Genomic DNA, 24,540 nt, shown 5'->3' on the forward strand with positions numbered 1-24,540 from the left:
CCTCCTATATACAAAGTCAACATAAGCAACACCCCCTTGTTAGACACTGAAGCCTTCGATGGCATATCAAAACTTACTGGAGTGGCATTTATGTGGATTATGATAGTAAGATCGATCAATCAATCCATCATTGTGATTCTCAGTTTTGCAGTCAAAATAGATCCATTATACATTAACTGGGTCCCTATGCAGTTGTCCCTAGATAAAACCAACTATAATCTCAACATTATGTACATTATTTACAGTGGAATGTTGAGCTCTGAAGCGGACATACTGTATACAACAGTAGATGGGCATGGAATAGAATTGTGGTCAGTTATACAAAAGAGAACATCATCATCACGTTATGGATACAATGTTTACACCAACCAGAGTGTGTAGACGGAAAATACAAACTTGGTTTTTGTGTTTTCAAGAAGAACATATGGCAGTGGTTTTATAAAAGCACAAAGAGTATTTCCATTTGTGCTTTGATAAAATAGAATTGACCTTACTTACATTAATGACTTGCACATGGTCCACAGTTGGATTTGGGTTCATGAATTCTAGACTAAAATCTCAATTATGAATATTTCACTACAAAGTTAGCAGTTTGTGCTTTCACAGGGATTTCCAAATTTGCAACTCTATTTGTCCTTTCCAAATGTGATATTTAAATTTTTTAACAGGGGAAAAGTGCTGGAGATTTCCTACGCAAATTGTTATTATTTTTTATATAAAAAAGGTCACTTTCACAATCACGGAGAATGAGGGAAAATTGATTAAATATTATTTTTCTTGGGTAATTGTCAAAAGTTTTTTTTTTCTACCTTATTTTTTATGAATTACAGTACAATCCATGCAACACTTGAGTGGCAATGCACACTGTGCGTATTGGATGACAAGGGGAGCAGCAACTCTGTTTACATAACCTCATATCTCCAGAATTTCATAGGCACTGAATGATAAAATCTCAAAGCAATTAATCATACGTTACCTTTTTTGGTAAAGAATGTTGGTTGTATGCGGTTATAATAATGACATAGAAAATGTAAAAGAAATAAAAGTGTCCATTAAAAACTAAAGTACCAGTTCCATTTCATGTGATTATGTAAAAAAAAACAAATTATGTAAAATACTGCATGTGTGGTGGTTTATAACCCACATTCTTCTGAACAAATACAAGCATTGTGGATGAAAAATGCAGCTGATGAATCTGCAGATAAACGTGCACGCTTAAAGTTAGACTTTAGTCTTTGATCCTGAAATCCTTGTTGTCCACCAGTTTACAAAACCTGAATGTTTACTTACCACTTTATAAACATTGGCATGGTGTTTTCTGCCGAGCTGCAAACCCACATACACAATGGTCTGGCTTGACACTGAGGAAAAACAGTACACACACACACACTTCCACCCCCACACAAAATCACATGCATAAAATAAGGCTTAATATCTATATTGGTCAGTGTGTCAGATGTAGTTTTATATATCTTTCATATTTTGCAATGGTAAATCTTTCTTTATAACAAAGCCTGCCATTTGTGTGGCAGACCTCATATATATGGGCAAAAAATAGGAACCACATTCATTGGCATTCGTTATTGTGGTTTATAAAAGCTAGCAAAACAATGCTTCTATAAAGGATGATTAAACTGCCATCTGCAGATTCCGCTGCCAACATTTTGGGGAAGGAGAACATGTGTTTTATTTTATTTTCTTCTTTTTTTGAACCTGAAAATAGTTGTTGAAGTCAAATTTATTGAGAAAAACCCCCACTACAGACTAATTCCATAATTCAAGGTTCCGCAAAATATCACTTTCAATATTGTTTCCCTTTTCTTTACAAATCACAACCCTGCATGCAGAAACATACAGACTGATATTTCCCCAATGTCCATGTCCATCAGACACTCTAAATAGATGGTGCGGTGTTCCCAAGCACATTTAGCCAGTTGTTTACAGCCAAGAGAAGCCAGAGTCATAAAAAGGCAAAAGTCACACCACTCAGCCATCAGAGTAATTCCAAAGGCAATTTTTCTCTGATGTAATCTTACTAGAAATAACCATTATTACGGAAAAACACAATTATGTCCACTCAACACAAAATTAGACATTTCATTACAGTGGTCAGATGTCAATTACACAGGAACACTCTTTCAAGTTTAAGTGACACAAATGGCATGTCAGAGCATAACATGTTACGTTGAAAACAATGGACGTGTCACACCCCAATTTAATCCAAAAGGGAATGTGGAACATACTGACTTAAAGGCAACAGTCCTCCTCTCTCATGCTAAAGTATATTAGTCATTCAATGTTGGGCACCAAACAAATGTGGCGATTGAACATTTGAAGCATGTTCTGGCATGTCATCCATTGGTACTGCCATGCGTATGGAGTATGACTTCTGGTCTCTTGGTGTAAGAGCATTACACACTGAGTTCTGACCATTTCAATGTCTTGGAAGGCAGATACTTTTTCTGTATCAGTCTACACATGCCTTATGTTGATGTTCAATATCAATGTCTTGCCAATATGTGGATGGTAAAAGAAAAGCTGAGAGAAAAGGGCTGTCAAAGCAAAAATATCACTTTTTCTAAAATAATGAATCGCAAGGAATTTTATTTTTAGTTTCTGATTACCTTGAACCAATACAAAAGTAGATAATAAAAAAACATAAGCACAGAAGGCAATGATGAGAATTACAAAAACTGTATCATACATCCAGTGTAGGACTTTCACAAATGTGCTCAGCAATACCCCATTCCTTATTGTCTCTTTTTGTACATTTAATACATTTACAATAACATAAAAATTCACCAAAAGCAAAATACACCAGTATTGATAAGGTAGCCAGCTCCCTGGCCTTTAGTCAATAGTGATTGGCATGAGTCCAATATTTTTTATACATATTTTTTGTATTGTTTGAAGATTCATCTAATGGAGTTCCGATATACCATGAAGTATTGTTGATGAGTTGACGTTGCAAGCTCTTTAAATCGACATTGTGTTTGCTAACACGGATTAGTTGAATGGGCCCTGATGGGAGATGCTAGGTTGTGCAACTGAGGGATGGGGTTGAGGGAGGGGTGGGGTTGGGGGCAGACAAATGGAAGGGTAGGGTTGATCATGAAGGTGGTGAAGGGGGGGGGGGGGTGGGTGGGATGCAGGAGGGTAGGGGGGAAGGGGTTGTTTGGTTTGTTGCATGCCCCTACACATACCACTCTTTCTTGGAAATGACTGAGCCATCGGTTTGGGATACCATGTCATCAGCGATCTCAGGTTCAGGGTCATACTGGAAAGTGAGAGTCCGTTCGTCATATTCTCGGCTCTCTCCTTCATCCACAGTGAAATAGGGCCTCTTCAGGTCCTCTGCATCTCCATCAAAATCGCGCTCGCTGGCCTCAAAGCCTCCTGGGCCACTAATCTGGGCAGGCTTCTTCTCGTCATCTGAGTCGTCTGGGTACTGGAGGTTCTTGGGTATAGGAGGATGGGCAGGTAGGCCCCCGGCCTTGCTATAGCCATTCCCAAACACATGTTTCTTGGTGCTGTAGTCACCCTTGAAGGTGCGCTGCCGACGCCGCAGGAATACGAAGAGGAGGGTGGCAGCCACCCCCAACAGGACGACTCCCCCCACAGCACCCCCGATGGCGGCCCCAGCACTGTGCTGCTCCTGCGGGATCTCACGGCCCCCAGGTGGTGGGTTGTTAGGGAATTCTGGGTAGGAAAAGACAGATGGAAGGGGACAGTGTGTCAGTGCTCTGGTGGGAGGAGGTGCTTTGTGCAGGTGCTCTTTTTTTTGGAAAGATGAGGGAAGGGAGACAGGGAAGGACAAGCAAAGGGGAAAGGAAGGACCCCCCCGCCCCACGACGGACCCCCCACCCCGAGAAACCCAGAAAGACTTCTGTAAAAACAAAGATTAATCATCAACAGCCACATGCGTTTCCAGAAGAGCAGGAAGGATGAAACGTACAGCCTGTCTAGCACACGCTACAACCAAAGCCAAAGGGGAGAAATAACAACCATTTCTGATATGTAGACCTCATGCTGATGCTCTTTCTCTCAAATAAACAACTATTCTGACAGTCTTTTTAATCCCTGTGGTCTGTAAAAGACCGTAAACACTTGTGCTTTGAAAACAGCCTTCAAATAGGATTTTTCTATTTGGTTAAAAACCGATGTGGTGAACACAAATATCCTCCAAAAAATTTAAGACAGTTAATCACCACGATCATGTCAGAAATACATTGAACACACTTACAATGATGAATAGCACACAGAACAGTCTTCGAAAGTGATTTAATGTATGTTGCAGTATACACACAATGACTATGACAGGGGAAAGGACTAATCAAATGATGCGTGTCATACCACCTGCTAATGGAAAACTGTGAACTTGGCCCCAATTTACCACTTGTTGTTGACCTCAAAGATTACAACACATGAATAGCAACCAAAAACCTTATAGGTAATTCCCTTCTCTTGTTAAAGCTTGACTGTGCAAACATAGCGTTTGAAGGCGGTGGTGGATTGTGATGAGACAGAGTGACTACTATTCGACAACATGATCAAAGCCCTGCTCAGAGGTACAACAGTTCTTGTCTCAACCTGCAGATATCGCAGTGAATTGAGCTTCAGTCGCGAGAAATGTTTTACAGGAAAAAAGAATCAAGGTGTCTACTACAAGGATTGTGGAAGAGAGGATTGGGAAAGAAAAGATTAAACCTTGAAAAGACACACCCTAACGACAGCCCTTAATGAAATCTCTGCTGAGAATACAGTAAAGAACAGATTCACAAGCACATGCAATGTAGGATCATGATACGGGGAGCCAACTCAATCTCAAAGCAAAAGGACCCAATACATCTATCAAGGCAACATCTCAGTTCTAAAATTGCTTTGGAAAACGCACAGTTGTAAAAGAATGTAAACATAAAGAACACATTCGTAATGTTAATGTATGTTATAGAAAGGTATGCAAGTGTGTGAGGACAATGCACGTGTAGGTGACCAGAACCTTGGCCTTTTGAATGAGGTTTCATTTTAAAACAAATTAACATGCATGACTTGCAAGTGGCCAACAAGGCCAAAGAAGGCTCATTTTGTATAGACAGCTTGATCGGATTTGCAATAATACATGGAGAAACCTTGGATGATTCCACAAACCTTACATACAAATTTCACAGAAGAAAAAGAGTGAGGAAGACTGCATGATATAATGTGTGTTAGTAAACATGGTAACAAGAAACAGCATGTCCTCATTATCATTATTTCACACAAGACAAAAGAAAGACAAATTACCCTTATATCTTAAGTAATAATTGGTTTTCAAATGATTTCGTTTTGGTGTTAACTCAAAGCCATTACATTCAATTAGAACTGCAGCCTCATTAGCAGGATTTATAAATGCATCAAGTGCAGGGGCTCCAGTTGTCTAGGGATTGTTCTAGTGCCTGTAGGGTGGCATGACTACTCCTGTAGTCTTCCTCTCAGACACAATTACCAAAACAATCTATCAGTCGAGGAGAAAGACCTTCCAAAAGGCCAATGTCTTTCTATCTCCCTCCCGGTTCCTCTCCCTTCTAGTCTGCATTTCTTCTACCCAGACTGATGAGAAAGCTCTCAGGTTTCCCTGGCTGGGCTGGCCACAGTCTCAGATAGCAGCTCAGGTTTTAATCTGACCACCCTAATGGGATTATTCAGACACAGGGCCTTCATTACACACATGAATGAGAGAGCAGAGCCAGGTCACCTCTGCCCGGGAACACATCCTCCCACCACATCCATGAAGGAGCTCAAATCCATAGGATTGGAGGAGTGGAAGGAGAGAGAGAAGGAAAACAGGCTTGTGTAATCCTCTCCTCCACCCTTCACTGCTCCCTTCTTTTGGCAGCAAGCACTCTCATCAGTCCCTTCACATACTCTAATTGGTCGGATTCTATAAAAAAAGGGCCACAGAAGGCCATTAAACCACTTGAAAGTTGACAGTGAAAAGATAATAGCAACAAATGTCGGATATAAACCTTAGTTCAGTCAAGACAATCACGTATTAGATTTGAGCATTTATTGTTACATGACATGAACATGTAGATGCTTTGGCGGAGTGGATGATCTAAGGGAAGCACTCCCTGCCTTCTCGTTGCAACACCTCCATACATGACATATGAGGCAGGGAGCAATAGAGATATAATCCCCCTGGTGGATAGAACATACAGACAGCATGTGGGAGAAGGGGATGGTGGAGGGTGGCAGCAGCACTGATCATACAACAACCGGGGTGAGTGTGTGCGTATCCGCGCGTCTTTTAAAGACGCCTTATCGGACGTGGCCCAATGGATATGCGCTGCTAACATGGGTGTGGTAGTGGGCGGAGGAAAGGAAGGTGGAGTAAGACGCCTTACGTCCCCGATGACTGACGCGCGCTGCCCGATTGCCCTGCCTGACCTAGCTGCGCTTATTAAGTCGTTACTATTTTGGGAACGATAGTAATACAAATATGTAAGGATTCTCACTGACACTTTGTGTTTCAAGAGCATGTGTTCCAGCACTAATCATTCCAGAATCCGTTAGCTCATTCTGATAATTTATGTTAAAACAACCCTCCAACTTTTCATAAGTTTTTGTCAGACTCTTCCAGTGTTCTGTTTACACAACATAAAGGTCATAAAAGAGGGGCCTTGATGGTGGCAATGCCAAAAATGATCAACAGCTGCAAGTGGCAAAATTCTCCAATGGAGTTATTATATTGTCTCGCTTTCATTCCGGCCTGGCAATAGGAGTGTGAAGACGGAACTCCTTAAAGTAATGGAACTCTTACTTTCTGAGGAGAAAAAGGATAAGGACCAAGCCTGCAGATGGAACCCCAATCAGCTTGTTCTCCACTTCAGTTTACTGCAGAGGGAGGAAGATACCTCCTTTCATATGACTTTTATTAGGTGCGTCAGCATGGGGGATCTGTCTCTTCCTGGTCGTTCTCAAAATATTAAATGTTTATTGGCTTCGCTCTCTCTCACTCCGTCTCTCTCGCTTACTTTCTGCCTCTCTGTCGGCCTACCAAGGTCACTTACAGCCATGATCTATGAGACACACATTCTATTTCCCTGGCCTGCAAACACATGGAGATAACAAATGTCAAATAATTTCACACTTTCTACATCTGCCTCCAGGCATCCTCTCCCTGGTGGGAGATTCACGTACCATACCCATTTGAGTATGTGAAATTAAAATGCTTATGGCACACACTAATCTTATTACAGGAACACTAATAATAACACACTGAGAGGCAGGGATATGGCAGTACTGTGAAGAGTACCAAGGAGGAAGGGAGGAGGTGTTTCTGCAGCCTTCTGTAGCTAACGGCAACACCTGCCAGAAGATAGATAAAAAAGGCCTCAAAGTAGCACAACAACAGCCCTGATACTGTTCCTGCCAACAAAAGGATGCGTCTATTAATGGGCCGCTGGGACTATGCAGATTGCAAGGTAACCTTGAGTACCAACAGCCTTCAAACCTTCTATTGAGATTAATAGGTGCCAAGATGGACCATGAAAGGATATAACTCAATCTAGGCATGATAGAGTCATGATAGATTTCAACAGAAATCCATGCCATGTCTCTAAATCTTTAAACAAGAAAAATCCCTACCATGACACTTTCTATTTCAATCAATTATTCTATTTGAGGTATTTACTCAAATGATAAAATGTAAGTATGTTTTTTACTATTTGTATCTGGAAGCCAATGACATAAACACATCTCCATATACGATTATGATAAAAACATTGATGTTAGTTTATTACTAACAAAATATTTAAGGAGATCCAAAATTCTAATTTCACAAGGCCATAAACATGGCAATGTTTATCTAATCTCAGATCAATAGTGTGTCCTGTCATACGTCTGGTTAATGAATGTTGCTCCACAGGAATACATAAGACAAGATTTGTTGTTCCAAGTACGCTCCCTGCAGCCACCAGTGTGACATGTCAAAGATGTCTCTCACAGACAGAAAGTGTTTCACAACGCTAGCCTGCGGGGCTAGCTCCCGGGTGTTCTGCAATCCTGTCTGCACATGCAGGAGGGCAGGTACATTCCTGAGAATCAACAAAATCACTCAGACAAGCTCTCTTTAAACAAAGCGAGTGAACCGGGGTTGAAGTTGAATAAAAGTAAAGGACAAAATAATGAGACAGTACGAGGGAAATTGGGAAAAACTAACAAAAAACATGAATTCAATGACTTGAAAGATCTTTGCCATTCTCCAATTTGATTTTGTCCCACAGTCACTGGGTCATGATAATGTAATACTGCCACTATAAATAAAAGCTCATCAGTGAGCCTTTTGTGCCTTCCCTGAGAGCAGACAGAAAGGAACAGCCTATTTCCTCACATCACCTATCCTCCTTTCTTTAACTTGATCCTGTGTTTGTCAACACTTTTTGCTGTCAGCGGCTGTCCAGCAGCACAAGCTTCAGTTATATGTTGGTAAATGTCACTTACGCCATTAAAACCTTTGGACCTGAAATTCAAATCCAATCCCCATAAAAAGCCAAAGGACAGGGGGCAGAGTCTGTGCCGAGTGAGATAACGCCACAAAATAATACTGGCATCAAACACACATGACAGCATCACTGACATGTCCTTAACATGCTCCGACTTCCCTGTCTGTCAAGGCATACATGGAGAATTGTGTTTCCCGGTTTTCACGTTGTTTCACTTTTACGGCTGCATTTTCTTGCCACTTTCCATGACTTAACAGTCATCCAATAGCACTTTGGAGATAGGATGGATGTCTCTGGTACAGAGCTGATCTGCATGAGGGTGTGTCCCATGTAATGAGAGGATAAATAATTAGGCTAGCAGATGCGAAACTTGACATACACAAACACGTCTTCTTTATCAGTGTGTCAGCAAGCGGCGGAAAGAAAGGAGAGGATGGGAGTTGTTTACCAGTAGACCATCCCTCTCCTCGCTGTCTTTATTATTTTTGGACTGTGCGTATGGATGTGTGTGTGTATGTGTGTTGCTATTGAGTGAATCACCACAGCCACAGCTCTGGAGCCTGTGGTCTGACCCTAGGACACTGTCTGACCTACTTAATCAGTAGCCTTCCAGGGAGATGCCAGTGCCAACGCCTCAGCCCTGACAGCGGACACTGAGGGAAAGGAGGAGAAGGCGGAGGAGAACGAGGAGGACTAGAAGGAGGGGACAGAGGAGACGAGCAGAGCTAAACGGGTTGGGCCAATACCCATGCTCCATCTGTCTCCATCTCTATGCCATGCATCTCCTCTCTAAATCCCCCGGAGAGCCGAAACAGCTAGCAATGCAAAAACAAATGTTAAAATAAATCACTAACATGTCCCCCTTGCTCACACACCATCCCCTCCTGACTGGGAGCCCAGTAGCTAGCCTATCCCTCCAGTTCACCCCCTACACCACATAAAAAAATACCCCCTTCCGGTCAGAGCAACGCTGCCTCCATTTCATGCAATGCAACCGACGACTATAGACTCCCTACTTTTCCCGGTGCAGGCACAACGGACGCTTTATCAGTAGCCCATGGTGTGTGAGCGAGGCATAGAGCCTCATGCTAATGTCTCATTTGGATAATGAGGCGTGAGCTTGGCGGGATCGTAGCCGTGAGAGGCCCTGCCTGTGGAGACAAGAGGAGGGCTGGAACGCTCCATCAGCCCACATGCCTGAAGCCACCCAGGTATGTGCCTGGGAGAGCTCACGGGAGGCAGGGAGCTTGCCCACGGGCCGGCAGCCCAACCGCGGACCCCCACCCACAGTGCTTTGAAAGTGTTCAATTGACTCGACGGCACATGGCGACTTACAGCGAGGGCTTAATGATATACAAGATATCCGTGTGGGACTGCTGGAGTCGATGAATAATGCAGAGATGGCTGTGTGGAACCACGGTGCAAAGCGCCATGCCAGGCAGATTGAGATGTGCCCTGTCATGACAGGACAAGACAAACAAATTTAGCATTGCTTGGGGAGCTTCCGCAAAACTGACATCATAATGCCTTGCGTCTTAGTTGGGTAAAAGTCAAAACGACAAACTGCAGTGTGTGACCTGGCATGTGAAGTTTGGTTAATACAGTGTAAGACTGGGATTATTCAACGACATTGCTGACTCTCGGAGTCAGGTGGCTGAGCGGTTAGGGAATAGGGCCAGTAATCAAAAGGTTGCTGGTTTGATTCCCGGCTGTGCTAAATGACGTTGTGTCCTTGGGCAAGCCACTTCACCCTACTTGCCTCTGGGGAATGTCCCTGTACTTACTGTAAGTCGCTCTGGATAAGTGCGTCTGCTAAATGACTAAATGTAAATGTAATAATAAAAATAACACAAACACAGACAGACATTCAAAGAAGATGCAAATCCCTTTCAGAGTTTACGAAAATTGTCCGCACCATAAGAAGTACTGCTGTTACCAATCGGTCAAGTCCCTGGAAGGTTCAACAGTTTGTGCAGAGTGACACAGAGATGGTGTATAATGAAGATAGAACTTCATAGAAGCTGCCAATGAATTTGGAACATCAATGGAAATTAAATCATGTATAGGACTGTGCCATCCTCTCCCATCTCTTCCCCTGTCTTTGCCAATCAGGCCATGTCTTGGAGGATAGGATATGTGACAAGCAGTGAGAAAGAGGTTGGATCATCCGCTTATGTAAAAGTATGTAAACACCACTGGTGCAATCCCTTCTCTCCCTTGCTTCTCCCTTGTCCTTCTCCTACCCCCTCTTCATTGACCCATCCCTCCCTCGCTCCCTTTTCTCCTCCCTCCATCCCCATCTTTCTCAACATCCCTGGTTTTGCTGGAGCCTATTCCTGGCATCCATTTTATCTCTGAACTTAATTCCAATACCAGATCCATTGACGCATTTATTTTTGTCACATGGATTCCATCATTTATTTATATCTTTCGATGGTGTATATCTATGTTTTATTCATCTCATTTTCACCTTGTGGTTCACTTTCTTCCCTTCATCTGTCTCTCTCTAGAAGAACGAGCGATTGCTTGTTCAGGCGAGCGTGAACAGCTGTCTGTGCCGGTTGCCTGTGCCTACAGAGGCATCACGTCCCCAGACTTGCTGGCTAAATTGAGGGGAACTTAGTCACTCTATTGCATATTTAACCTTAGTGACGAGTCCAAAAGATATCAAGCCTCAACCTCTGCAGTCAAACCCAGGAGATTCCTCAATGGCTGAAGATGGAGATCAAAGTTTGCCTTGGATACTGCCAGACTAAAAGGCTCGCACTCCGCCCGACCTTACTGCATACTACTCCCATTCTCCCTTACACATATGATGACCTTAATGTGCCAAGAAGGATTCATCTTCTTTGGGTCTTTGTAGCCCACACTAACAAAAGTTGACCTTACCATGTGTGCCTCCAATGCTCAGATACCCTGCAATCAAGTGGAGATCATTATCCAAAACATGTTCAGAAGAGGGTAAACAAATTAACTTCCCATTGAATGGCTGCTCACCCATTGGCAGTCATTCTCCCATCACGCCAGTGTCACTGTTTACAGAGCAGCCCTCAGCAGAGAACCACTCACTGCTCTTTTCTCAGGGGTGATAATAACATAATTGTTAGGGCAGCCTGACAGAACAGTCATTCATCGTGACGGTTGTGGCCGGGTGGATCTCAAAATCACACTGCAGAGCTGTTCATTTCCCATGCACAGCCAAGGGAGTGTGAGGATGGAAAAGTTGATATTCGTAATTAAAGGCTCATTTCTCCCTCTTAAGTGGGAATCATCTTGATGGTTAACCACATTATTCTTCCCTTTGCTGTGAGTCGTGACTGACTCATTCTATATCCTGTGATTTTAGTTTTCTCCCTATTCCCAGTAGATGGAAGCACAGCAGGGATTAATACTAAAGGTAGGGGCTAGGGTCATATAGTGGACAGTTACTCAGTTAGATGGAAATTATCTTTGAACTACAGTGGCTTATGTACAGTGTGCTTTTCAATATTCTCGGTTTTTAAAACTAACTCTGTGGGACCGTAGAAACTGGCACATTCATCTATCCTTTTGGTATTCTGATGGGACTACATGTAAATTTACTCTCGGTAGATCTTTGACCGGAATGTAAATAAGAATGGTAAAGGACGAGAAGGTAAAAGTCCTCCAATTACAAGACCCACCTCAACCACAGCTCTCTTTCACCTGCACCTTCCCCCCTTCCTCTTTCTTACACTTCTCCCTTTCTCCCCTTTGTTCTCTGCGTGTAGATTGATTAAAACAGGAGAGTGGTTCATTAGATTCCGACAAGTGACACCATATCTCCAGAACACGTGTCCTTGGAGAGAACCACATCAGCCCAAGCTGCCCGCCGCAGTCGATGCCATCCGACTAACACTACCTCTCAACTAATTGAAACAAGGTGCTCTGTGGCCCTTCAAGAATAGGTGACAGTTCTGCAGCTCCTTGAAATTCATCTGAGGAAAGCGGCTTCAGTAGCTTCATTTAAATGCTCCATGAGTCATTATTGTTTTCCAGTTCCCAGGTGTGGTGAAGTAACAGAGGTAATCTAAGCCAGTGAGTTCAAAACAGACTGAGGCAACTAGTTATGATACTGTTATGTACTTTTCTTACCTGCCTTTCCGCATTCACACTTTACTGAAAGGTTTAGGACCCCCCAAATAAATCAAAGAGGTACAACATCTCAATTCAGGCAAACAACATAATTGCCCTAAAAGCTTTTGTGACTCGACACCTCCAAAAGGCGCCTTTCAATAATGCATGTAGCGATTACAAAGCCGCTAATTGCATGCATGGGACAGGTAGACCTACTGGTTTCGAATGTATGTGTTATTTGCCTTGGTCACCTTCCTTTAATGCATAGAGCACTTAGCGAGCATTCTTTTGGAACCACCTGCCAGAACGTGTGCTGCAGCCTTGAACATGAGCCAGCGGAAGGCTCTCGTTTAAACCTGACTCGTTTAAACCTCCCCCCCTCCTCCTCCTCCCCCCCCCCTCCTCCTCCTCCCCCCCCCCTCCTCCTCCTCCCCCCCCCCTCCTCCTCCTCCAACTCCCTCCTTTGCTCCCTCTCCCCCTCTGCCGGGCCTATCCAAGGCTGTTGGGAGGCGCAGAGATGCCTTTTGAAGTTAATGAAGCATCAGCACACTCTTTTACCTACACTGCCGGGTCATTATGTAGAGCCAAAGTCAAGAGTGCACAAAGCACATGAAAGAGCTAAGGGGCAGTGCTTCTCCAGGGTTCTCTCTTAACGGGGGCTTTTATTCCTATCATCGGTGAATGGCCGGCACTAAAACCGACCGCTACCAAAAAATGTCTTGATATACGGTGCAGCACAAGGCTGTAAAACATCTATATTCAATTCAATATCTTTGTCTCTGAGGTAAGAATTTCTGGACGGTTTGAAGGAAGATGTGAGACCTTGGCTGGCAGTCTCCGATGAGACTGAGTGTGTTGCATTTCACAGGATCAGCGAAGACAGAGGAGGAGAAAGAGAAGACATCCTGATCCCCTTAACTGTTACTATGGAAACAGATGTGCTTGCAGAACTGCATGGGACCCCTTGGAAATCACACCTAAAACTGTGATTCTAGTTTTTTCGGAGGTGGGGGGGAGTATCTAATGAGAGCAAGCACAGAGACCACACCGAGACATAAGACACCATCACTGTCTTGGTGAGTGACTGTAATGTGCCGCCTTTCGAGTATGGAAAATGGAGTTGCACATACAGCAAGCACAGCTACACACAGATGAACTGAGAAGTAAAGAAACAGCTACAACACAGTGCGTACCTGAATGGCATATGTTTTTTGTCCAAGAACATAACTTGAATCGCCTGCATGGCTACAACTACAGCTTCACTTTGACAGGAGGTTGTATAGTTGTTGAGAGAGCATACCTTGTCTGTATTAATACTCATGTTGTGCAGCCGACTTAGTAGCCTCCAGTGGGTGTCTGTAACCTACTGTATAGACTTATTTTCCAAGCTCAGCCAACATGGAGGACACAAACCGGAAACATTTGGTACATAATGATGCCTGTTATGGTGTTTGGTGTTGGTCTAGACATGTACAGTATAAATCCATGATCTCTCTACGTAAACATGTAGTACAAACATTCCAACAAGCGAACAAGCTGTTCTCAGCACACCCATTGTTAATAGTTCTTCACATTCAATGAAAACAATGCCACAGTCAAATTCAGGATGCAACACACACAATGAAGAGAGGAATCTTGACCCACACTAGGCTGACACACACACACACACACACACACACACACTAGGCATAATACTAAGACACAAGGATCACTTCTGTCTTCTGTATTATCCTTCCCATAATCCCGTTCCTGTACACGTGTACGCGTACACACAACAAAACACACCCCAAAACAGTCATTGTCTGATCACAGTTTACATTCACAGTGATTAATATGCTACTGAGAATACACTGAACAAAGATGGGAACAAAGTTTGATATAAAATGTGTGGAAATGGAGTTAGAACAGAGTGAATTCAAGCAACCTAGGCAGGTTATGACAAGAAAACGATGACTTCACTGATGTTTGTACAGAAGAATGACATCTGCTCTCATTCAGCGGCAGACACTCTGCTCACCACCACTGTGATACACATGTAACACCTCTAGAATCCTTCATTGCTTTCGTGCTTGATTGGTAAAGTCTATGTTCCCATTTTAATGATCACTGCTGAAGGTACAGGCTCACGGGGTCATGGCCTAAAAATGTGTTTATGAAGACATCTCAGTGCCTCCCACACGAGAGCAGTGAACTTACATTAGAGGCACTGACGGTGGAAGAACACCACTAACCAAACCAGAAAGAAAGAAAGAAAGAGAAAGAAAGAGAGAATGCTCAGCCGTTGATACCACACCAAGCACAGCGTCGTCAGAGACAAGACATGAATCAACATGCAAAGCAATGCGAGTTCGAGCCATCCGACCCCCAGGAAACCAAGCAGACAGGGAAGTCTCTCCTGCCCAACCAGAGCAAAACTGTCACAGTCTCCCAGCTCCACGCACAGCTGGCAGCAATAGATAGGATCTCTCCTTCTATGTGTCGTAATGGAGAGATCTGGGACATATTGCAGTTGGTCCTTTTATTGCTAAATGCCTTTCCCTTATGGATGAGAACCCAAAGGAACCACTGCAAAGCGTGAGTGTGCCTACAATTAAACTGGAAGACAAGGGAACTGAATCAGTTTTGTTCTGCATTTTGCGTTCGCCCCCCCGGAAGACAGAGAAAAATACAGAAATGAGAAGTGCTTGACTGCGAAGGAGGCAAAGGCTGTTCTGAGAAATGTGAGCATGTAGCGAAAAACTATGATCAATACGGCAACCCCCCCCCCCCCAACCCCAACCCCCCTCATTTCCTAGATGTTATTTTGGGTTGAGATGACAGGGTTGCTTTATCCTGCTTCTGCACATGTGTCTGTGTGTGTAGGGGGATGTGGGATTGGCTCTGTGATGTGACAATGAGGAATGCGCTGAGAGACAGACGCAGTGTCGGCTTCCTCGAGTCTGTCACACGGAGCTGCAGTGAGCCTCACGGCCCTGGCAGGTGGGCACCACATCCTAAACACACGGGCGAGACCACCACAATCACCTGGACCACTCTGCCTCCGTATCAGTGTGTGAGTGTGGGTGCGTGTGCGTGCATGCGCGTGCATGTTCACTATCGACAGCGGCGGGAGGAATTTGTCAGCCAATGCCCCCGGATGTCATTGTCACATTTCCCAAACCCCCGTTGCACAGACGCATGCAATGCCAGAGTCATGAAAAACACATTCCCAAAAGCCATGAGCAAAGAGAGAGAGGCGACCGCCAGGGGACCTACCTGTGATGTTGACTTCCACGCTGCCAGTACGGGTCCCAATGCCATTGGTGGCGTCACAGACATACGTGCCAGCCAGGTCATAGGTCACAGGCCCTTTGAAAAATAGGGAGTTGTTCTTGATCTCAACAGTGTTGGGCAAGGAGCCATTCAAACTGGAAAGCAGAGAGAGGGCAATATTAAAGTCACAATAAAAACACCCTCATAACACAATAACTTGTTCCTCTCCCAAGTGTAGAAAAGCAATTCAGACATTGTGGAAAATACAATCTCCAGAGAAAAACAAGCCTGAATGGGATCACATACCAGGAATTTTTGACAGGGATTTATCCACCCATCATCCAAGAAGTCAAAATAAAGTTACGAGAGAAAAGAATGCCAACAGGTTCAGGCAGGTATGACACATACAGCTACAAATCATCCCTGACAACACCAAATGTTTTCGGGAGCCGAAAAAATATATATCTTGTAATTCTATCTTTTTTTTGTATCCCCCTCCATTTCCTCCCAGGTGAGTTCATCTGGCTGGGCTCAAAACACAGGAGAACTGTTGGGTGAAGCAGCTGATCAGGCGATAAATGCCGAATCTATCAAACGCCAAGGAGTCTAAGAAAACCGTGGCCCCGTTCGGCCTGGCTGTTTTTCTTCCTCTGTCTTTCATGGTTCACTTCTCCAGCGCAACCAGACCTGCCCTGCCCTTTATCAAAGGTCACAGAGGTCACAGCTCCTTAACAAATCAACCCTGGATGAACTCTTCACTTGTCTTATCAGAACAACCTTTTACGTTGCCTCACGAGATAAATGAGATGCAAGATTAAGGATGACTAATCACATTTCAGTTCAGTTGCATATTCTCGAATAACTTTAGATCATTCAGCTATTTAAAGCGTCAAAAGCTCCACTCAGACAAGTCAGATTTTGGTTGGGGTAAAAGGGTGGGTGGTGGTGGGGGGGGGGTGATCTTATTGGACGCTTCCCCAGCACGACGTGAGTAATTGTGCAGCCACATTTTTATTCTGCAGCTGTTGGAGTTTAAGCCCCGTAATGATCTGCTCTCCATTCCTGTAAACAAATTGGATGCAGCTAACATTTCCCTCCTGAAGTCCTCGGCCTGTTTTCAATTGGAGGAAGAACGCTCCAAACCGTCGGAGCATTAAAGACAATGAAATGCTTCGTTTATTACACCGAGAGAGGAGCAAAATGACATTAGAGAGAGCTGACAAAATCAGGTCAGGGTTGGAACAATAATGCCACATCAAGTACTTGAGCTTCACTAAATGGCTTCATGGAAGAAAAAAAGACCTCCATCTTTTGTGGGAATCACACACTAGTGTAACATTTGCATAATTAATGACCATTAAAGGTACATTAAAAACAAATTGTATCCTGGCAAAAATAGACCTTTCTTGTAAAGTATTTCTGGTTGCAAGTGTGGACAGTGAACCTGGGTCTCCAGTGCTTTCTTCATCAGCATTGCTGATAAGTTACAGCTTGTTTTCTTTGCACATACACATCCATGTTACATTTTATTTATTTATCTAGCAGATGCTTTAATCCATAGCAACATACAAATAGTGCATAGTAAGTGCCGCAGATAAGAAAGTGGATGGTATTACAGTGGGGTTAGGGCAAAGCAGAGAGCAGCAGTCTGTAATTTACAGTTGCATAGCATCTTTGATAGCAATGGATCATGTGAGTTTACAATATGTTTTTGCTTAATATATGTTCAAAGGATCCTTATTGAACCCATCACACTAGGAGTCACAATCCAATTATGGCGGCCTTGCGGGCCTTATATCGTCAATCTTACTATATCAAATAAATCCTGACTGCTGCATACAGCCATTGATCTACTGCAGATTTGAAACGCTGGTTAACAGAATTAAAGAGTGATAAGGGTAGTGTGTTGACTAAACACTAGTGTGTGTCTATGTGTTGAGGTAGCTATGCTGTGCATAGGCCTGCTTGTTCCGGGTGGTTCCGGCAGTCTTGTTCTGACCTCCACAGTGAAGCCCAGGGGAACCTTCACAACAGATTTGGCATCTCGTTCCCACGACGGCAATGGCCGTCCCCTCCTATCTGTCAGCCCACTGCCCTCGTCGTTTTGCATCACCATCTCGTCCTCCCCTCGTCCTCTCTCTCTCCCTCCTGCTCTACCCTATCCTCTCTATCTCTATCCATCCTAAAACGAGAAAACAAAGCAACATATCCCCCTTCTCTTGCGTTCCTCTGTCACTTTGTGAGTTTCAGTGTTTCTGCCCTAAGAGTCTGTACCATGACAAGTCCCCTCTCCCTCATTAAAACCCAGCAGTGGCCTGCAGAGCAAATACAAGGAGTTCACAATAGACTATTAATCCACACATGCTGGAGTCCAGTGACATGTTTCTCTTCCCAACTTTCACTAAGCAATTACAGGACAAATTGCTACATTTATCTCTCAATTTTCAGTGGATAATTCTTTCATTTTTAACAGTGATAAACTGGGAAAGTGCCGCTATATCAAATTGGCTTTGGAAACAGGTTTATATAGCTGACAAACCAGAAAAAAACTGCATACAGGCACAACACAGTTAAAGCAAATTAGTAACTGCCAACATTTCCACGTTTAATTGTGCTTCACAAGGCCAGGGTACTGGATACATTGAACGTGCAGTTTGCACAAAGGCCAATCTTTACACGATTAGTCAGAGTGAATCAAGCCCAGAGTTATTTGGTGAATCCCCACGAGGGGCTCGGAAAACATGTACAGTCTGTACTGCCTCACACACAGCCACCCTCCTTGCCCTGATCATCTGTGTGTAGCAAAGCACTGATGTCATCTCTCCGGTATGCAGACTTAGTCCATAGCTCCTACTTCAGCCCAGTCCTGAATGTCTTCTCTGAGAACTACAGCCCTCCTCAGCAGCCTCCCTTAAAGCACACAGAACAATAACAGCAATCTCCTCTCAACCTGCCTCACCTGCATGGGGGTATGTGGCCCTTCAAAAGGAGACACAAAAGCAAAGCTGTCTGGCTACGTTTTGTTTGCATTTGTCTCACGGTATCAGTGACCATCTTGCAGATAGAGCTGTTTGCAGTTGCCTTAATAGGTCCATTGTACTCAGCCTCAGCTACACGGCTTATCTTCATTACCTATTTTGTAAATAAACCAGGAGATGGGAAAGCTGAGGATTTCAAGAATGGAGAAAACGTGGAGAGCATTTCTCTTAATAGGGCAATCTATTTCAGGTAGCTTGAAAACCAAAGTAGAAGTAGTGTTTACTACCAGCTGAACCATAACAAAACACCACTGTTCAGTATGATTTCTGCAAAGTGAAGTAAACAATCCTGTTGATTTTCTGTGCTGTGAGCTGTTTTAGGACATGCAGCTTTAGTGTGTGTGTGTAAATGTACATACGTGTGTGTGTGCGCTTGTGTGTGTGAGTGTTGGTGTATAGTATGTGTGCGTGTGCATGCCAGTGGGCGCGTGAGACTCACAGTTTCCACTGGTACACGGTAACGGGTGGGTTGGCATCAGCGTTGCAGGTCAGCTGGACATCCTGGCGGTTCAGGTACCAGTTCCCGTCAAAGCCCTCAATCTTCACCTCTGGTTCATCTGCAGGAGAAAGACATCTCTTAGCAAGACAGCCACTCGGCCTCCCAGACTACTAACCATATCCGTTGTATTCAAGGAATTCTACTTATGAAAGTGGTACTGTATCCTAAGAAAAAAGCATATGTGTTCATCAAATTGGTGTTGGTCAAACTACAGTGGGAGATCCTGAGTGTGTGAGAGTGCGAGAGAGCCTTACACTGCACGTTCAGCACCACGCTGTCTGTGATCCTCTCGCTGCGGTAAGTGACGATGCAGGTGAGTTTCTGCTTGTGGGTCTCACGGCTGGGCACCACCACATAGTTGCTTCGCACCGTCACGGTGCCGTTAGGGTTCCGGGTCTCCTGGAAGGTGGCTTCTCCCTTCAACCTCGTCTCCCACTTGATCACACTCGGAGGTTTGCCATTGGCTGACAGACAGGTGGCCACTGTCATCTTTCGCTTCTGGGCTCGGGCCACGATGGTAGGCGTGGTCAGTGTCATACGTGTCACAGGTCGAGCTGTGGGGAGAGGTAGAGAGAAAAAGAGAGATCGAAGGACATAGAGAGATGAATTTATGTTGACATGTTTGAACATTTTTATTTTAATGCTCCAACCTCTGTCCTTCATCAAGAAATACTAATCATGTCTATGAAGATTTGAACATATGAATTACATTTTACTTTATAATTATCTGCTCTTCCCCTATTGTGAGAATTTAGATTTAGTTAATAACAGTCATTTGAAATTAAAGGTTTAAAGAGAGGTAAGATGAAAATAGTTTGCAGAGATTGAATTCAATATTTCTTTTTGTATTTGCTTTATATGGCTCAAAGCAACAACAAAAAATCAAACATATGCAGACGCCATTTTCAAAGTCATCCAATTCAAATCCTTTGTGAGCTGCCAATTAGCAATTTACCCAAGCAACATCAAAAGGCAGGCTCGAACAAGAGCAAATGCACAACTGTAAGTAGATATGAATAGCAGGTTTGTGGGAGCTGCAGATAGGACATGAAGAGCCTCTTTGAGCACTGTCAGTCAGTTATCTATACAGGTTTCTGGCAACCACTGAGCCGCAAAAAGGCCTCAAAGGGACTGGGAGGCTCACTGACACAAAATGGGGGGCTTGGAGTTGACAAGACACGCTGGCAACAGGGACTACTTAAGCCAAGTGCTTTTCCTTTGCTGGGGCTTAATGGAAAACAAACCAACACTCTATTTCTAATTAGATCTCTAATCAGAGTCAGCATATAACCTTTTCAAAGCTGCCTCTCTGTGAGATAAAGTACACTTCTGCTCCCCCCGCCCATGAGATTATTACACTCCAGTGCCAGCAAACACAGAGGATCAAAACATGGTGCTTTATTGATTTATGTTTTAGTAGCTCCTCTATCCTTTTAATTATTTGCTCTAGGAGCGAAGGAAAGGACGCTCCTTAAGTTCAGTGATGTCTGGGGTCCCTGAGGTCTTACTGTGTAAATGGTTTCATGAAATTGCCAACACATAGAGCAAACAATTATGTACAGAGTACAGTAATACGTGTTCAGAGCCAATTACAGGAAGCTTTCATTGACCCTCCACAATTGAATGATTAAGGTCAGTCATTTATTTTTGCCATGTTATTGTTCACTGTACTGTACCCCCCCTTAATAAATGACCTTTTTAAAATGCCGTCCTACTGAGCAGTAAAGATATTGTGTCACTGCGCTAACTACCTTAGGACCTTGATATAGTAGTACTACAGTGTAGGATTTCAAGTCACTCCATATTAAGAAACCCCACTAGATACTGCAATGCAACACAAAAAAAAAACAATCTGTAAGTGTGGCACTGTGGCACAGCTACTGGTTGGTGAGGCTTACCGAACACAGTGAGGTTGACCATGTTCTCGCGGTTGCCAGCAGGGAAGGTAGTATACTCGCAGATGTATGCAGCCTCGTCAGACAGCCGCAGGCTGCTGAACACGATGGTGGTGTCCTCCAGAGAGGGTGTGCGGTGTCGCACGGCGGCCTGTTTAAAGCTGACCCGCTCCTTGAAAGGCGGCAGGACAGACACTCCCAGGGCAGGGTTGGCAATGGCCACGTTCTGCTTGGTGCCGTTGAGGAATTTCTGCCAGGTGACCTGGGAGATCTTCACCGGCGGGTTACTGTTGACGAAGATGCAGCGCAGCTCCACCTGAGAGCCGACGAAGCCTGACTTAATGGAGTCCATCTGTACCATCTGCCCATTGCCCTCTGAAACAAACAAGGAGCGAGAGGAAAAAAAACAATTTCATTACTATTAACAGGAAAGCAGGGCCAAACAAAACACTGCATTCAATACCAACGACATGCACTGCAAGTCAGCAAGTCAATTCACCCTGCTAGGCAGTGCACGCACGCACCCATACACACTCACTCAAACTTAATCACATGATAACACCCAACCACCCGCATCCATCCCTTCACCGAGACCCTGTAGTCAGTACGGTGAGTTAGGTTTGTTGCAGGCCTGAGAGATGGAATTAACATAACAGGCACATCTCTCCCCTCCTCCCATTTCTTTACCAGGGAACCGCTTCTGATGAGATGGGAAGAGAAAGGAGAGGAGAGGGGGAACCAATGCATCGCTAATGAAGGAGTCCAAGGGCAGTGATCTGGAGCCAAGTCATCCCTTTGTCCCCCACCCCATACCCCTCCCTCCCTCCACCTACCCTGCGCCAACCTGGCCAGCCCATTCTAACTTTAATTACTTTCCAGTCACAAATAGTTCAATGACCGGCTGAAGCATCTGTTAAAAGACACAATGTGTATCCCTGTGCGAGTGCACCAACAATGAGAACGCACACATTAGCTACATAAAAAGCGAGCAATTAGCAAATGGAAGGGTTCTCTGCCTCTTCATCACCGCTGTGAGTCACAAAAAAGGTCAATTAGAGAGGTGGCGCCTCGTGCAAACTTCCCCGCGTTTCAAGTCTCTCACGGCGTTTCTGGCCCGCAGTCAAACTCACCCCGCTTCTCCCTCTCCCTCTCTCCTAGCCAGTACTTTGTCACCTGGGGAATGGCACACGCACAAGTTTCCTGATAAAAGCCTTAAAACCGCTGTCACTTCTACTGCCAGATCCCTCCTTCCCTCTCCCCCCTCTGCTCGTCCGGCCCACCTGGGTGCCGACGCCCAGGTCGCCCCCCCCTGTCCCAGAACAACCCCGACTCCCTCCGACCTCCCCCCAGTTCAGCCTGGGGGGAGGACCGATGTGGCTGTGGGTGGATCTAGGGGCCCCTGTGTCCTGTTGTCTTTGACACATTGGTGTTATTTCAGCTAGATTCATGCCCCTCTCCAGGTGATGTCTGATTTCTCTCTGTGCTTACATTTACGGGCAGCCAACGCTATAATTATCTCCCACTGAGAAGCTCCAACCCACAGGAAGAAAGCCTGGGATTCCTGTGTTAATCATGTTGGACTCGTAAAAAACTAACAACTGAATGAAGTTGAAAACAGAGTGGAAATCTAGTCCAGCCCCTAATGGGTACAGGGTTCTGGTGTTAGCACATGCATCCTCCTCGCAGCAACTTCTTAACAATGAGCAACAGCGACTCGCCCATGGATAATAGCTGTACTCTGAGATAAATCTCCCAGGCAGTCTTTAAAATGTGTAAGAGGATCTGAGAGGCCTGCATCTATGGAGTCACTGAATGAATACAGAATCTGATCCTACAGCTAGCAGCCAGAAACTCATTGTAGTTCATCCAGCGTACTCAGCATACAGCATACTGTACCCATAGCTGAGCGAGGGGGTGTCTGTGTGTCTGCTTAAACTAAATAGAATGAATAAGTGTTTGGCTTGGGCCTTGGATGAACTGCTTAACATGTTTTTTTTTCTTGAACAAGGGCAGCCACATAGGTCCTCTGCTTCTTACATTGAATACCACATCATTCAAGTGCAGTATTTTACAGTGAGCGGAGAGGAATAAAAAAGGGCAATTTTTTTTTAAGGGACAGAGCACATCTTCTTCCATTCCTCTCAGACCACATCAACTACACATTCACTATAGAGATTCAAAATCACTTCAGGGAATTGGAGATGACAGATTGATGGACTAATGTAGTTTGACAGGAAGCACTCGCAACCTTGTCATCCGTACCTTGAGAAACACCTGTGTCCTTGTGCACCCCAGGGCTGTAGTTTAGTTCAGTGTATTACCGTGTAAATTACCAGTTATGGCGGTGGGAAATATAGTGCTATGCCTTTTTGAAATACCAATACAATTTAGTGCGTGCCAACAGTGGTTAGTATTGTCTCTACAGATGAAGTGAAGGGGTGCGGGGGAAAGGGAGGGAAACTGATAAATATATAACTCCAGTACTCTTGAAAACTAAAACTATTTTGTCAGGGGTTGAAAACGGGAGCGACTGTCGTCCCCCTCTCACTCCTCCTCCTCCTCCCTTCTATTACTGCACTGGGCCTGGTGGTCCCCTCTCAAAATGCAGCAAATAAACAGAAGCCCACGCAGATGAAGGCCGGGAGGAACGGCGTAATTACACAGCCACAGCCCCTGAGCCACTCAGCGGAGGACTAGGGGCCTCCGGGGGCCCCCTCCTCCACTGGAGGACCAGAGGGGTCCTTGGCAGAGTGCGGAAGAGGAGCTGTAATTAGAGCCTACACCATGGTGCTGCTGTACTGCAGAAAGAAAGACAGAAAGGAAAAGAGAGAGAGTGAAAGAGAGAGAGAGCCAGGGCTGTGCAGACGAGAGGCAGAGAAAGAGCAGAAAAGGATATCGAGAGAGAGGCATAGAGGTAGAGAGCAAAAGTTGAAAAATAACAGCTATTTCAAATAAAGCTTGGACAACGGGAGACAGAGAGACAAAGAGAGAGAGAGAGCGCGCGAGAGAGACAGAGAGAGAGAGAGACAGAGAGAGAGCACGAGAGAGACAGAGACAGAGAGAGAGAGAGAGAGAGAGAGAGAGAGAGAGAGAGAGAGAGAGAGAGAGAGAGAGAGAGAGAAATACCGGATAGTGGGAATATGTGGGCTGAGAAGAGTTAAGCGAAAGTGTGTGGTATTCCTCTTCAGCAGTGAGGCATGTCTGCAGGTAGGTGGGGCTCTAGGGGATGGTCGCCTGCAGCTTTGTTGTAGCAGGGGGACAGTCAGGTGAGGGAGGGG

The 24,540-nt window shown here is 44.6% G+C and overlaps 1 protein-coding gene across 5 annotated transcripts in view; it reads right to left on the reverse strand.

The window, feature by feature from the left end:
* Positions 1–24,540, reverse strand: part of nectin1b (nectin cell adhesion molecule 1b) — a 99,828-nt gene that overhangs the window by 37,468 nt on the left and 37,820 nt on the right. For 4 of the 5 annotated variants that reach the window (XM_062473597.1, XM_062473600.1, XM_062473598.1 and 1 more), the window contains exons 2-5: positions 21,266–21,637; positions 19,622–19,921; positions 19,308–19,425; positions 15,834–15,985 (exon numbers count right to left, since the gene is read on the reverse strand). In XM_062473597.1, coding sequence (XP_062329581.1) covers positions 15,834–15,985; positions 19,308–19,425; positions 19,622–19,921; positions 21,266–21,637 — 942 coding nt within the window. Of the gene's footprint in view, positions 1–2,878; positions 3,700–15,833; positions 15,986–19,307; positions 19,426–19,621; positions 19,922–21,265; positions 21,638–24,540 lie in introns of those variants that run through there. The other variant, XM_062473599.1, reaches the window with a different exon arrangement.

Source organism: Osmerus eperlanus, chromosome 11 (assembly GCF_963692335.1).
Source record: "Osmerus eperlanus chromosome 11, fOsmEpe2.1, whole genome shotgun sequence".
NCBI lineage: Eukaryota > Metazoa > Chordata > Actinopteri > Osmeriformes > Osmeridae > Osmerus > Osmerus eperlanus.